This window comes from Bison bison, unplaced genomic scaffold (assembly GCF_000754665.1).
Source record: "Bison bison bison isolate TAMUID 2011002044 unplaced genomic scaffold, Bison_UMD1.0 scf7180017864203, whole genome shotgun sequence".
Lineage (NCBI taxonomy): Eukaryota > Metazoa > Chordata > Mammalia > Artiodactyla > Bovidae > Bison > Bison bison.
The window spans coordinates 1108727-1125049 of NW_011494775.1; the positions used below are offsets into that span (position 1 = coordinate 1108727).

The following is a 16323-nucleotide window of genomic DNA, read 5'->3' on the forward strand; positions in this document are numbered from 1 at the left end:
CTGACATTCTGACTACTAAGACTTCTCCAGAAATAAGACCACTGACGGGTGGGCTTCAAATTGATTTCTGTTAGATAGCTATTCACATGAAGACCTCTTTTTTTCCTCTCTTGCCAAATGGAAGGAGGGGTAGAGTGGGATTCAAGCAGTTTGCTTCAAGAGAAGGAGTGTGTCTAGGCAAAGGCAAGAGAGCAGAATGATGGTGTTATGTCACTGGGAAGGTGGGGAAGTGGAAAAACATGATTTGGTCTGTATAGCAAGTTCTCTGAATCTGTATGGCATACAGATCCTTGACCTTATACTTTTAATGACCTTATACCTTTATACTTTTATTCTAAAAGAGTTGAAACACTTAAGAAACTACCCATCAAGCAGTGTTTACAATTAGGGCTCTGTCCTGTAGCTCTCTCTATCTCCCTTACTCCTTATAGTTACACAATTTCCTTTCTCTTTTCACCAAGGAGACCATCTTAGCCTTTTATGTTTCCATGTGTGTGTGTGTGTGTGTGTGTGCAGAGAAGTATATAATTAGGAAGAAAGCTTCAGATCAACAAGAGGTGGTAGAGAGGGGTAGGTGACATGAGGATCAGGCTAATCAATTGGAATTATCCATATTTAGTGGCTTTAGCTTGGTGTGGTTCTGTTGTTTAAAACATAATTATTTATTCCCCTCTCTCATAGTCTTAGAACAGGCCCTGATTCTGGGAAAGATTGAGGGCAGGAGAAGGGGACAAGAGAGGATGAAATGGTTGGTTGGTGTCATTGATTCAATGGACATGAGTTTGAGCAAGCTCTGGGAGATGGTGATGGACAGGGAAGCCTGGCGTGCTGCAGTCCATGTGGCCACAAAGTGTCGGACACGACTGAGTGACTGAACAACAACCCTCATGGATACTCCAGCCTTGGTGTAATTGCTGTGTACATCAGGGTCCAACAAATAGATAATTGAGCACAAATGAGCCACTTAAAATTCTTCACAGCTGACCATGTAGGTGTAACTTCTTTGGTGTTCAGAGAAAGTTTGATGACTGCCACCTTAGTAGAAAAAGCATGCTTGACTTGATGAATAGGCATTTGTTTACTTATTGTAAGGAGTCTTATTGTAAGTCATTTTATAAGGAGTCACCCAAAATATTTCTCCACTTCTGCTCACTGATATTTCAGTTTACATTAATATGGGCAAAGCCTTCAATCCAAATTAGACTTAAAATGTAAGTGCAAGTGACAATAACAAGAATAATAGACACATATAGCCTTTAGTTTGAGCAAGACCCTATTCTAGGCACTTTAAATGTGATATATGTGACTGATACTTGATTCTTTCCAAGAACAGAGTTTGATTGAGATAAGCCCTACCAGCCGAGTGTGGTAGATGCCCAGGACAAACTTAAATCCCCAGTTTTCCCAAGGGCAGATTCCAAATGTTCCATAGTTGAGGAAGAATTTTAGTTTTTATTTATTCTTTATCATTTACACTTTTCCTCTTCTTTTCCCTTGACCTTTGTAACAGAAACTCTCATTACAGTGTGGTAGCTCCATGGTGCATTGAGACTAAGGTTCTTGCTACAATTAGGGGATCAAGAGATGGTTTTGGAAAGGTAGATAAGGTGTTTTATAACACCATTCTCAAAAGTTAAGGGTCTATATTCAGTAATTTACCATGAATCTGTTTTTCTGCCTTTTGATATTTGGTGTGCTTTTTTAAATGGTGTTTTATGTTTTCTCACAAATATGGCTGTTTGAATGATTTGATGCTTATTTGAGAAAAATCATCCTAAAACTGAAAGAATTAAGATGTCTGGTGGGTGAACCATATTCCAGCTTACCCACTAAAGACAACTTTCCCATTTCTGTCTCTAAATTATCAGTAAGTGCCTCTAGTAAATCATTCTAATACCTCACAATATGTATGTAACTTCCTACTGTTGCAGGTGTTTCCTACTGAAATATTTCCTGCTACATGTCCAGGAAATTCCTTCTTGTCTCATCACCAGTGGGTAGCTGTTTAACTGTCACTCATTAATCTCTTGTTTTTTAAAATGCGAAGTATATATGTGATTGTAAAAATGGTACTTTAAACTTCTGACCTTTTTCAGAGGTCAGATGTGTGTGATGAGGCTAATTTCTATCCTTCTCAGCTGTATCAACTGAGAAGGAAAATGTCATATTGAAGATGAAAGGACAAAAGAATGAAGAATGTTTTATTGATTTTCAGGTTACGCATTAATCACTGTGATTTTTGAAGTTCTGCATAGACATATAGCAAAAGGGAATCGCCTTGGAGCAGTGGACTCAGTCTTATTCTTCTCAAGAAATAATGATGGATACTCCACTGGATTTGGAGTCAGACAGTACAAATGATAGTATTAATTTGGTTAATGCTCTGCAGCTTTCTAGACATATTAACCTTTTTATTATCGATTTTGGAGACCTGAGTGTAAGTACTCACTCTACTGCATATCTCTGAACTTTAATAATTAAGTGAAAAACAATGATAGTATCTATTTTACTAAATCAGTGTTGCAGAGACTCAAATGAAACAAGAAATCCTACAGTGGACTATTTTGTGGTATAATGTATCTCTTCAACTAGGTTTTTTTCTGAAGAAGGAACTCTTTATTACTTATTTATCTTGTCTAGGAGAGTATAGCGCTTGGTAGACATTCAGTAAAAACCTGCTAACATTCATGGAACTTTTACCTGATAATTTTCCCCACAAATGATTTTATTAATGAAAAAGATAGTAGTCTTAAATGAAAGATACTAATAGTAAATTCAAGGCCTTTTTAAGTCCTAAAGGCTCACTGATAAACACAGGTACTTATGGAGAAAAACTGTGGATGTGAGTATTGTCCATTTTACCAAGGCACAGAAACTGACAAACACATACAGTGTGCTTAACAAATGTTTGTTGAATAAATTGCGGTCTTATTTATTTTTCCACACACCTATTCTTCCTTGATACCGTGAGGAATCTATTTATAGGGGTAGCTACTGCCCAGACGACTAGTGATCCCATTAAGCTAAGGGGATTCCAGGAGACCAACTGAGAATTCACAGTTGTAGGCTGTTGCTGGAGATAACACTGACCTTGATATAAAGACAATGCAGTGAAGTAATAGTTCCTATTTATTGAATTCTTACTATGTGTTTCACACATTGTTTCAGGTCTGTTAGTTTCCAATGACTTTTAAGTATCAATTTTTAGGTTTTTAAAAAATAAGTATTTTGGTTTGGTGTTTGTGTTTGGGGGCTGGGGATGGTGATGGATTGTGTTGTTTTATTTTTAACTTTTTTAACTTTTTATTGTTTATTATTTTATTTTTTATTTATTTATTTTTTTACTTTACACTATTGTATTGGTTTTGCCATACATCAACATGCATCCGCTGTTTTAAACGTACAGGCTGCTTGGAAAGTTCACGTACTGATATATCTTTCTATTTATACTTTTGTCCTTTATATGCAAGGACAATTGTGTCTGTATTCTAAGACTGCTGCTGCTGCTGCTGCTAAGTTGCTTCAGTCGACTCTGTGTGACCCCATAGATGGCAGCCCACCAGGCTTCCCCGTCCCTGGGATTCTCCAGGCAAGAACACTGGAGTGGGTTGCCATTTCCTTCTCCAGTGCATGAAAGTGAAAAGTGAAAGTGAAGTCACTCAGTCGTGTCCGATTCGTAGTGACTCGACTTGAGCCTAACCAGGCTCCTCCGTCCATGGGATTTTCTAGGCAAGAGTACTGGAGTGGCTTGCCATTGCCTTCTCCAATTCTAAGACTAACCATGTAGAAATCTGTATCACAAAATGTTTTACCTGTTTGTATTGAGATAGGACATTGAATTCTAATTTGGGAAAAGACTCCATTCTTCAGAAACTTTTGCCATTTCAGTGTTGTTGTTGTTTTTTCCCCAACAAGTCTCTGTAGCAAACCCTTAAATATGTATCTAAGACTTATTATTTCTTAGTATTTCTAAAACTTACATGACTTACTGTTTCAGCCTTGGTGAAATGCATGGTGGGGAGATGGCAGAGGTAAAGTGATTCATCCATGCAAGCTTGCCGAGGGCAGGAGCTTTGTCATGTTCACTGTTCTTTATATAGAGCCAAAAACGTTTGTTGGATGTGTGAATGTTAGGTCTGTCTGCCCTTACCATTGTGGTTGTAGCTCAGAAGAATTTTCATTGATGGTGCAGAACTCCTCCTTTGGAACCTGGATCTCATGTTCATTGTGACTGGCTGTTTCAGGAATAGTTTGCATAAGGTTTATTGGAGTATTGTCTGGATTTTTATCCTTTGTGTGGCTGTCACTGCTCCAGGGAGAGGAGACCAGTTTTGGAGGAAATTTTCTTGTGGGTGACTTTTGAGAACCCTCTGATTTCTCCACTTTTCCTTCTGAAAAATAGAATTAGTCACCAAAGTTCAGATAGAAACAGAGAGAGTCTTCCTCTTGGCTCAGGGCTGAATTTGAGCAGGGTGATCCTGGGGAGTAATTACCTGGAGAAACAAAGAGTCTTGCTGTGGAGACTGCAGTCCCAGCCTCATTTTCTGCAATGCACTTGAAGTCTCCAGAATCTTCAGGAAATGCTTCTGTGATAATTAAGGTGCACACTTCCTCTGGAAAGGGGAGAGATTCAACTTGAGCCGAGTATTTAGGTGCCCCAAATTAACAAACAGTGTGGGAGGATATCAGGGAGAGTAGGTATTGGGAATAAGTAGTGTATTCCTGAGATTAAAAAAATAATCCCTCTGATTAGATTTTTATCTTTGAGTGGGCTCATGAAGATAAATCCTAACAATGCAACCTGAAGTAACCCCAGCGTGGTCCCTAACACCTACTTCTTAGACACATCTGTTTTCTCTACTAGACTATCAGCTTCTTAAAAGCAGGGATTACACTTTACCTCTTGAATTCTAGATTTCTGTAACTTTAGTGCTTAGCATAAAGGTCCTATAAGGATGATTTTCTGAACTGACCTAAATGTTGTTATTGCCGTGGTAACTAGGCTTGATGGTAGGATAGTGATGGCCACTGTGTGGTGGCCATCGCATGTACTTCTTGGACAGCCAACAATTTAGATGTTTGATGTCAGGACACCTTCTTTCTGCCTCTGTGTGTTGCTCACGAGACACATGGAATAAGAGGACATCAAATGGAATTAGAGGAAGAATTCATGCCCTGTGAGGTCAGGGATTCCTCAGTGCCACGAATGGAACCTGGCCATTGCCTGTATCTAGTAAATGTTGAATGAATGAATAAATGAGCAAATATACTGATAAATCCCAGTATTCTTGCTTCTTCCATTGTAGAAGAGTTGGCATAAGGTAGCCTCAAAACTGTTTCTGAAGGCAAAAGTAGTTTAGGAGACAAAGTCTTCTGATGCTTATTTGGTTTAATTATTTATTATCAAGATGTTGAAAAATTGTGCTTACCAGGAATAGATGATAAACAAGTTTCTGAAAGAAAAAACAAGAGAATAGAAAATTTAAATGATGGCAGTTTAGTTGAGAGAAGGTGCCATGTGTATGCAAGAAATAACTTGAAACAAGTACAACATTGACTGAAATCTTGCATCACAGACCGTAAATTGTGTAGAAACTCAGAAAAGGTATGGAATGAATACTTGGCAGGATGCTAGAGCTGGAAAAACCGTATTTCAGTCCTGTTCTACAACTAGCTTGCTCTGTGACTTTGTGAAAATTACTTCTCTGGGCCTTAATTATTCATCTTTAATGTGAGATAGGAACAGCTGTATCTCTTCTCTGAATGTAAACTGTTGCTGAAACATTAATCCTGAGGTGGCCTTTTTCTCCCAAGAAAATCCTTTTCTTTTACTCTCTCTAATTAAAGTTGAATATTACAGAAATACTGTAGTATTACTGCAGAAAAATACACAAAAGATTAATAGTAGTTTTCTCTGGGTGGTAAGAATGTAACTTTACGTTTCTTCTAGATTTTATATATTTTTTATATTTATTGTAATAAATTTTATTACTTTCACAAAATGCAATAAATGTGACTTTTAAAAGAAATACCATGTGGCATAACAGAGGTGTTTCTTCCTAAATGTGATGTGCAAATGTTCAGTTGTTTTGAATTAATATTTAAGAGAGTATATTTTCTTCACTTAGTGTAAGAAATATCTTTGGCTTGAAACTTGACTATAGCACTTACTAGCCTTGTGACCTTTGGCAAGGTGTTTAGCATTTCTAATTTCAGTTTTCTTGCTTATAAAATGGAGATGATAACACATACCTCAAAATACTGATGTGAGGATTAAATTAGAAATTGTTTATAAACTCAGTGTTTAGCATGTTGGACATGACTGGAGTGACTTAGCATGTATGCACAGGAAACTTAAACTGTAAAGTTTTAGAAAGCTATGCATCAGTTTTCATTTGTGTTACTCTTTAAAAAGTATGTTTATTCTCACATTTATTTTCTTGTTTGTATGCCAAGAACTCATTGGGAAAATAATTAAGATTAATCTGTGAAAACAGACTAGTCTTTTTTACAGCTATTAAAACTATTATTTCATCAGAACAAAGCAGCTGTCTTTTCTTTTTTGGTTGTTTATGTTGAGGAATTATTTGTATTTAAGTAATTGTTTAGCAGTAGCAATCTCTGAACCTGTAACAAATCAGTTATTAAACGTTAAAACATGAATTAGATTTCAAGGTAAATTGGAATAAAAAGTAAATTATAAAGCTTATCACTGTACTTTTTCTCAGAATTCGGAAGTCATCTGAGTCGGCTATCTGCTCTTTCTCTCTGTACCAATGAACTTGAACTGCGGCTGTGGCCTGGACTCGGCATTCAAACACGACAAACTGACCTCTGGTTGTAGAGATATCTTGAAGATGCTGAAGAACAAACACAGAATTCACAGAATGGAAGAAATTGTTTCACCATATACTGTGATTTGGGGTGTCAGTTGCAGTAAGTGTGCATGATTTTCATCATGATTATTGACAACTGATTATACCTTAATCAAAATAAGGAGCTTGCTGGGTATCTTTTGTGCTTTATAGTCAGCTGTAAGTCTTTATCTCAATTTCATGGAGTTGTGTTTAATGAGAAAGCTTTTATTCTTTTCCCCCAAGAACCGCTTTTCAAAATAGAAAACCGATTAGTTGAGAGGTCTTCACTTTTTTGTGTTATTTTTTTATTTAGTACCTATGAAGGTACAGATTTAATCTTTATTACTGGTTGAGCAGCATGGGAAGTACTGTAATTTGTTAATGATTCTGAATCATGACTTAGAGGAATTGGGCCAAAATCACAACTTTTCCACTAGAGGGTTGAAGCTCATCATAGGAACTTGGAAGACTTTAACCTTTGTGGAACTCCTGTTCTTTTTCTGTGAAATAGGGGTAGCAAAATGCTCAGCATACTTGAGGTTTTGAGGCTCATTTCAGAGACATAATCTGAAAACTTTCTTTAAAGAATGAAGAATTATATTGATATATAAAAAGTATTTATTAACAACAGCTAGTACAGTCTCACAATTCATACATGAACAAGTGGCATTTGTGGTAAGTTTACTCCTTAAGTCCTAATCTCCCTCCTCTCCTGTTCTCAGCTCCAGGGTCCTCTGGAATCTGGAATCACATTTCAGGTTATAACTTGGCCCTCAGACCAAAGAGAGAGGACCTGAGGTCCTTCTGCCTGGTGAGACCTAGGTAAGACATAATGATCACCAGCCCAGCCCTTGAGCCTGATGTCCAGGGCTGCATATTATAAGAAGGAATGCAGCAGGAGAGAAGACTTGTGCCTAATAGCATCTGCTGAAAGTGGGCTTCCAGAATTGATAGCACTGCTCCTTATTCATAATGACATTGTTTCCTATGTCTCCCATCCTGTATCTGGGTAAGTTCCAGCTGTACTTCTCATACCTTAGGCCAGCAGTGGCAATAGTTCCAGTTCTGTTAGGTTTGAAAACTGGGAGACGGCCTGCAGAAGATAGCAACCTTAGCTTGGTTTGACTTAGCTGATTGAATCCTGCTGTTTCCAGTGAATGATAGAGGAGGCATCTAAATCCTGATCTCTGACTGTGACCCAAGCCAGAAATAGATATGGTTTTGCTTGTTGACTTCTTCAGAAGGGCATCTTGTGGCCAGTTAAGAGAATGTGATGAATTGAACCTTGAGGTCAGGCAGAGCATTGTCTGCTTGGAGAGAACCATCTAAGAACTGCCTTCCAGAGCTGGAGGATTGACATAGAGCAAAAGTCTAAAGAGCATAGGATGAACCATGAATTGCCCTGTGACACTGAACAATAATTTCATGTTTTCTGGGACTCAGTTTTCTCATATATAAAGAATTGTAATCCCTGAGGTCCTTTCTAGTTTTCTCTTTTCTTCTTCTTATACCTTTGACAAACCCTACAATTTGTCTATAAAATCTAAACTCCATTATGCACTGTGCATAGATTACCTTGGTAAACACAGGGGCTACAGCACAAGTGGATCCCAACAGGCTGCTGCAGGGACTCTGCATCTGGTTAAGAAACAGAAGAGACACTGTCATCCATGTTGTCAAGGCTCTGAAACCTTAGTTGAATGGTGGCCATGGGCTAGCTGTTACCACCCACACTATAAATTTACTTTATGAAAGGGGTGATATTCCTAAATTAAATGTCAGTTTGGATATCTGCTCCAATGCCACCCATTTTTCCTCTCTCCTCCAGCATTCCATTAGTTGAGATGGTAAAATACAACACTAGGTGATTACATTTGAGAAATGAGTATTGGTGATTATTTAGAGACTGTACATTAAAGGTTTAAATAACTTCTAAATTTTACTCACTAGATTTTTTCCTTCCTCCTTACAGTTGTTCTTGTATCTTTTAGGTTTTTGAAAAACAACCCCCTCTCCTTTTTTAATTACAAGGGAATTCATTCCTTGGATAGTTGGAATATTCTATTATGAGACTGAGCTCCTAGAAACCAACTGTCCCTTATGGTCTGGCACACAGACAAATGGCCAACCCACAGAACTACCATGGAGTTATTTCTGAGACCCATAGATTTCTTTCTTGTTCCTTCTGAGGTCATGCAGCTGGAAGCTTTCCCTGTGTATACTTTTCAAGAAATTGCATTGATTCCTTCCTCTCTGGGACTGTGTCTCCATTACTGAAAGCCCTCAGAAAGCTTTTAAAGTTGAACCTACCCTCTGGGGCTCAATACACAGTGGTTGAACTAAGGTAGAATAACTTGATCTGGTGTTAGAGGCTTCATTAACGGGGGGACTGATGGTCAGAGACACTCTAGTGGTTTTCTTCTTTATTCTGTAGGGGAAACAAAACCGAACACAATCCAGTTAAAGAAAGATTAGAGCTGGCTTTGATACAATTGCCTCACTGAATACATGAGTATATACTAAATTTATGACATTTTTACCTTGAATTCTTATTTTTCTTTTGGTTTGCATAATAATTCAAGTGTTTTCTCTTTGAGCAAGTATTAGTAGATTATGGCTCCTAGTCGTTTTGGTTTAGATTTCCTTTGTCTTTTCCTCCAGCCCATAATCAGTGGGCTCTTACTGAACACTTACATTGCAGAAGAAAAAACTTCCAAAGCAAATAATCAGATTGCACTTTGGAAAGTTGATAAATAGATTGGTATATTTTTTTAAAAGTAGAATTCCCCCTATAGTCATACATGACAAATGCACATTCACATTTTGTACTTACTCTGACATTTCTGTCACATATGCCAAGCATAATCCCAGAGAAAAAACGTTTTCTCACTTCTCTGGGTACTTACCTATAAGAAAGGGAAAAAAGAAATTCTATCTAAATCTGCTGGGAATTTAATGAAATGTAGTTCAAGTATATTATATTCATACTAGGACCAGCAAATTAATTACAAATAGCAGATCTATCCAAAACATCTGAATTCTTGACTAAGGATGGAACTATTTTAATATCTGCAGTGTAAAAATTCCAGATGTTTGCCTTTATGAAGTTATGATGCCTGTACCCAGAAGAACTGCTGACTTATTTCCCAAAAATGTCATTTCAGAGGGCATATATTTGTATCTCTGAATTTGCATTTTGGTTTGAAGTCCTCAGCATATTTGTTATGATAAAAAATCCATTGAACCTAATTATACTTAAAAGCTTTCACACAGCAAAGAAAATGGTTGATGAAACAAAAAGACAACCTACTAAATGGGAGAAAATGTTTGCAAATGATATGACTGATGAGGGGTTAATATTCAAAATATATAAGAAGCTCATACAGCTCATCAATAAAACAACTCGATTAAAAAATTAGCAGAAGACCTGAATAGATATTTTTCCAAAGAGGAAACACAGGCACATGAAAAGATGCTCAATGTTGCTAATCACCAGGCAATGCAAATCAAAACCACAATGAGGTATCATTTCATACCTGTCAGGATGGCTATCATCAAAAGAACCCAAATAACAAATGTTGGCAAGGATGTGGAGAAAAGGGAATCTTTATACCTTGTTGGTAGGAAAGTTGGTACTATGGTACTTGTTGGTACTATGGAAAATAGTATGGAGATTCCTCAAAAAACTAAAAACAGAACTACCATATGACTTAGGAATATCCACTGCTGGGTAGGTATTTGGAAAAAACAAAAACAACAGTTGCCAAGATATGTAAGCAATCAAAGTGTCCATCAATGGATGAATGGATAATGATATATATACATGGAATGAAATTGAACGTGAAAGTGAAGTTGCTCAGTCGTGTCCGACTCTTTGCGACCCCACGGACTGACTGTAGCCTACCAGGCTCCTCCATCCATGGGATTTTCCAGGCAAGAATACTGGAGTGGGTTGCCATTTCCTGGAAGACTCAGCCAAAAAAGGAATGAAATTTTGCCATTTGCAACAACTCGGATGGACTTGGAGGGTATTGTGCTAAGCGAATAAAGTTCAGACAGAGAAAGACAAATACTGTATGGTGTCACTTATATGTGGAATTTATTACAGAAAACTAGAAGGCGATGGCACCCCACTCCAGTACTCTTGCCTGGAGAATCCCAAGGACGGAGGAGCCTGGTAGGCTGCAGTCCATGGGGTTGCTAAGAGTCAGACACGACTGAGCGACTTCACTTTCACTTTTCACTTTCATGCATTGGAGAAGGAAATGGCAACCCACTCCAGTGTTCTTGCCTGGAGAATCCCAGGGACGGGGGAGCCTGGTGGGCTGCCGTCTATGGGGTCGCACAGAGTCGGACACGACTGATGCGACTTAGCAGCAGCAGCAGCAGTGAATATAACAAAAAGGAGGCAGACTCACAAATATAGAGACCAAACTAGTGATTGCCAGTGAGGAGAGGGAAGGGGGAAGGGGCAATATAATAATAGGGAATTAAGAGATACAAGCTATTATGTATAAAATAAACTATAAGGCTATATAGTACAATACAAAGACTGTAGTCAATGTTTACAATAACTATTAATGGAGTATAAGCTTTAAAAATTGTGAGTCACTATATTGTACACCTGTAGTAGTTTAGTCGCTAAGTTGTATCCAGCTCTTGTGACCCCATAGACTGTAGCCTTCTAGGCTCCTCTGGCCATGGGATTCTCCAGGCAAGAATACTGGAGTGGGTTGCCATGTAACTTATATAATATTCTACATCACTTGTAACTCAATTGAAAACAAAACCCTTTGAAACACATTGCTGTGTTTACTATAAGGAAGGGATGTAAATGATCGTATTATCTCTGTGAAGACGTAGTAGAGAAATACATCTCAGTTCTTAGAATCAGGAATAATTGGGCTTCTCCTGTGCAACTGGTTTAGTTTTTCCTCATAGATACTGTGGATCTTAATATTGGTTATATTTCCCTCTGCATTAGCTACCTGAAAGTCTAATGCTCACTTCATGAAAGCCAGTAATTCAATAGCAACTAGAGTCAGAATCCTCTAAATCTGTAAGCTGATGCTTTTGTTTTTTTCATTTTATCTATGCTGACAGAATGTGGTCCACTGGAGAAGGGAATGGCAAACCACTTCAGTATTCTTGCCTTGAGAACCCCATGAACAGTATGAAAAGGCAAAATGATAGGATACTGAAAGAGGGACTCCCCAGGTCAGTAGGTGCCCAATATGCTACTGGAGATCAGTGGAGAAATAACTCCAGAGATGCTAAAGCTGAAACTCCTGTACTTTGGCCACCTCATGCGAAGTGTTGACTCATTGGAAAAGACTCTGATGCTGGGAGGGATTGGGGGCAGGAGGAGAAGGGGACGACAGAGGATGAGATGGCTGGATGGCATCACTGACTTTATGGACATGAGTTTGAATGAACTCCGGGAGTTGTTGATGGACAGGGAGGCCTGGCGTGCTGTGATTCATGGGGTCACAAAGAGTCGCACACAACTGAGCGACTGAACTGAATTGAACTGAATGCTGATTATTTACCCACACCAGCATAGATCGCATGACCCCAACAAGAATCTTTATTTCTTGATAGAAGAGGTACATTGGAAGATGTAGAGTAGCTTGAATAACAAAATATTGTAATTTCCAAAAAGCCATTGGTTTATGGAAATGGGGTGAAATTGTAATTTTTCCAAAAATCCAGGCTATATAGTCACTTTACACTACAATTCTTTAAGGGACATAAAATAGACTTAAAAAATCTTTTGCAGAAGTATTTGATACCATCATTAGGACTAGATTTATCTAATCTCCTTTTAAAAATCATCATTTATTTATTTATTTTTGGCCATGCTGAGTCTTTGTTGCTGCACTGGCTTTTCTCTAGTTGCAGAGAGCAGGGGCTACTCTCTGATTGAGGTGTGTGGGCTTATCATTGTGGTGGCTTCTCTTGTTGGGCTCTAGAGTGCGTGGGCTTCAAAAGTTGTGGCTTAGTCATTCTGGCTCCCAGGCTCTAGAACACAGGCTCAATAGTTGAGGCACACAGGCTTAGTTTCTCTCTGACATGCAGGATCTTCCAAGACCAGGGATTGAACCCATGTCTCCTGCATTGGCAGTCAGATTCTTTACCACTGAGCCACCAGTGAAGCCCGTAATCTCCTTCTGATCTCACTGTATATTAATATTAATTAATATTAGTATTATATTAATACTGTAATAGTTGGTGTCTTTTTTTAGTCTTAAAACCCCCTTTATCATCTTAAGGTTTTATAATCATTTTAGAGTTAATTTACTTAAAACTTTTGATGATATAAAAGATTTGCTCTTTCATGTTTTATTTCCTATGGTGGATAATGGCTTCAGAGTATGCATTTTATTATTATTTAAAATTTACATATATATTATGTCTATTCCTCTCTATTTATATATAATAAATTCCTTTCTATTTATTTATATTATAAATTTGTAAACTTAAAATAAATCTGCAAACTGGAACTACTTTTTAACTGAGTTAGTTGTTTTTTAATTTTCAAGGAACAGATAGAATTTTTCTTTGGTTGTTCAGAAGATAGTTATGATTCTATGAGTGTATAAGGGCTGAAGGGATTGCAGACACACACAGATTACCTTTATGTCCAAAACTGGGCACAAAAAGAGTCTCTAAATAGGGTACAATCAAGTAGTGTTAACTGTATTTATTTGATTTGGATCATTTTTCTAATGAATGAAAGCTTCACAAACACTCAAACTTTTGAATTAGCCAAGACCCCAGGAGCAATACAAAAGAGTTTAGAGTTAGCTGGCACAATAAAAGTATATGAAAAGCTCAATACTGCAAAAGATACACGGTAATATAGGTGCTGTCTTAGTAATTTATTTAACTTACATGCAGAGTACATCATATAAAATCTCAGGCTGGATGAATCACAAGCTGGAATCAAGCTTGCCAGGAGAAATGTCATCAACCTCAGATATGTAGATGATACTATGCTAAAGGCAGAAGAGGAAGTAAAGAGCCTCTTGATGAGGGTAAAAGAGGAGAGTGAAAAAGCTGGCTTGAAACTCAGAATTCAAAAAACTAAGATCATGACATCCAGTCCCATCACTTCATGGCAAATAGGAGAAAAGTGGAAGCTGTGACAGATTTTATTTTCTCAGGCTCTAGAATCACTGTGGACTATGACTGCAGCCATGAAATTAAAAGATGCTTGCTCCTTGGAAGGAAAGCTATGACAAACCTAGACAGTGTATTAAAAAGCAGAGACATCATTTTGCTGACAAAGGTCCATATAATCAAAGCTATGGTTTTTCTATCCATAGTCATGTATGAATGTGGGAGGTAGACCATAAAGAAGGCTGAGAGCTGAAAAATTGATGTTTTTGAATTGTGGTGCTGGGGAAGACTTTTGTCTTGGACTCAAGATAATCAAACCAGTCAATCCTAAGGGAAATTAACCTTGAATATTCACTGGAAGGACTGTTGCTGAAGCTCCAGTACTTTGGCCGCCTGATTGAAAGAGCCATCTCATTGGAAAAGACCCTGATGCTGGGAAAGATTGAAGGCAAAAGAAGGGGGTGGCAGAGGTTGAGATGGTTAGATAGCATCACTAACTCACTGGGCATGAATTTGTGTAAACTCTGGGAGATAGTGGAGGAGGGAGGAGCCTGCTGTGCTACAGTCCATGGTATTGCAAAGAGTTGGGCATGACTTAGCAACTGAACAACAGCAACAACATCTTAGTAATACCACAAGACATCAAAAACACTAATATCAGAAGACATTTAATAATGCCATTGACATCACAAGACAGCATGTAATCACCCCACAGGCTGCTAGTAATAAGTGCTATGATTTCAAAGGAGACAGGAGCTTGACTGGTATAATCAAGAACCCCTTATTGTAAAATTCAGACTTAAATTGAAGAAAGTAGTTTCCCTACTGGACCATTCCCCACTGGACCATTCAGGTATGACTTAAGTCAAATCCCTTATGATTTTACAGTGGAAGTGAGAAATAAATTCAAGGGATTAGATCTGATAGACAGAGTGCCTGTGAACTATGGACAGAGGTATGTGACATTGTACAGGAGACAGGGATCAAGACCGTCCCCAAGAAAAAGAAATGCAAAAAAGCAAAATGGTTGTCTGAATAGGCCTTAGAAATAGCTGTGAAAAGAAGAGAACCTAAAGGCAAAGGAGAAAAGTAAAGATATACCTATTTGAATGCAGAGTTCCAAAGAATAGCAGGAGATAAAAAGCCTTCCTCAGTGATCAATGCAAAGAAATAGAGGAAAGCAATAGAATGGGAAAGACTAGAGATCTCTTCAAGAAAATTAAAGATACCAAGGGAACAATTCATGCAAAGATGGGCTCAATAAAGGACAGAAATGGTATGGATATAACAGAAGCAGAAGATACAAAGAAGAGGTTGCAAGAATACACAGAAGAACTATACAAAGAAGATCTTCATGATCCAGATAATCACAGTTGTGTGTGATCACTCACCTAGAGCCAGACATCCTGGAATGTGAAGTCAAGTGGGCCTTAGGAAGCATCACTACAAGCAAAGCTAGTGGAGGTGATGGAATTCCAGTTGAGCTCTTTCAAATCTTAAAAGATGATGCTGTGAAAGTGCTGCACTCAATATGCCAGCAAAATGGCAAACTCAGCAGTGGCCACAGGACTGGAAAAGGTCAGTTTTCATTCCAATCCCAAAGAAAGGCAATGCCAAAGAATGCTCAAACTACCGCACAATTGCATTCATCTCACACGCTAGTAAAGTAATGCTCAAAATTCTCCAAGCCAGGCTTCAACAGTACATGAACCATGAACTTCCAGATATTCAAGCTGGATTTAGAAAAGCCAGAGGAACAAGAGATCAAATTTCCAACATCTGTTGGATCATTGAAAAAGCAAGAGCAATCCAGTAAAACATCTACTTCTGCTTTACTGACTATGCCAAAGCCTTTGACTGTGTGCATCACAACAAACTGTGGAGATTCTTCAAGAGATGGGAATACCAGACCACCTGACCTGCCTCTTGAGAAACCTGTATGCAGGTTAGGAAGCAACAGTTAGAAATGGACATGGAACAAAAAACTGGTTCCAAATCAGGAAAGGAGTATGTCAAGGCTGTATACTGTCACCCTGCTTTTTTAACTTATATGCAGAGTACATCATGAGAAACGCTGGGTGGGAAGAAGCACAAGGTGGAATCATGATGGCCGGGAGAAATATCAATAACCTCAGATATGCAGATGACACCACCCTTATGGCAGAAAGTGAAGAGGAACTAAAGAGCCTCTTGATGAAAGTGAAAGAGAGATCAGAGATCAGTCGATCAGTTGTGTCTGACTCTTTGCAACCCCATGAATTGCAGCATGCCAGGCCTCCCTGTCCATCACCAACTCCCGGAGTTCACTGAGACTCACATCCGTCGAGTCAGTGATGCCATCCAG

General features: G+C 38.3%; 1 protein-coding gene across 1 annotated transcript in view; it reads right to left on the reverse strand.

Annotated features, from left to right (window-relative positions):
* Nucleotides 1-4110: 4110 nt before the first annotated feature.
* The window catches only part of LOC104991834 (myopalladin-like), a 44457-nt gene continuing 32244 nt past the window's right edge, over nt 4111-16323 (reverse strand). Inside the window, exons 3-8 of the mRNA XM_010844471.1 lie at nt 9168-9285; nt 8433-8495; nt 6719-6860; nt 5430-5453; nt 4494-4613; nt 4111-4391 (exon numbers count right to left, since the gene is read on the reverse strand). Coding sequence (XP_010842773.1) covers nt 4147-4391; nt 4494-4613; nt 5430-5453; nt 6719-6860; nt 8433-8495 — 594 coding nt within the window. The 5' untranslated portion in view covers nt 9168-9285 and the 3' untranslated portion in view covers nt 4111-4146. The remainder of the gene's footprint in view (nt 4392-4493; nt 4614-5429; nt 5454-6718; nt 6861-8432; nt 8496-9167; nt 9286-16323) is intronic.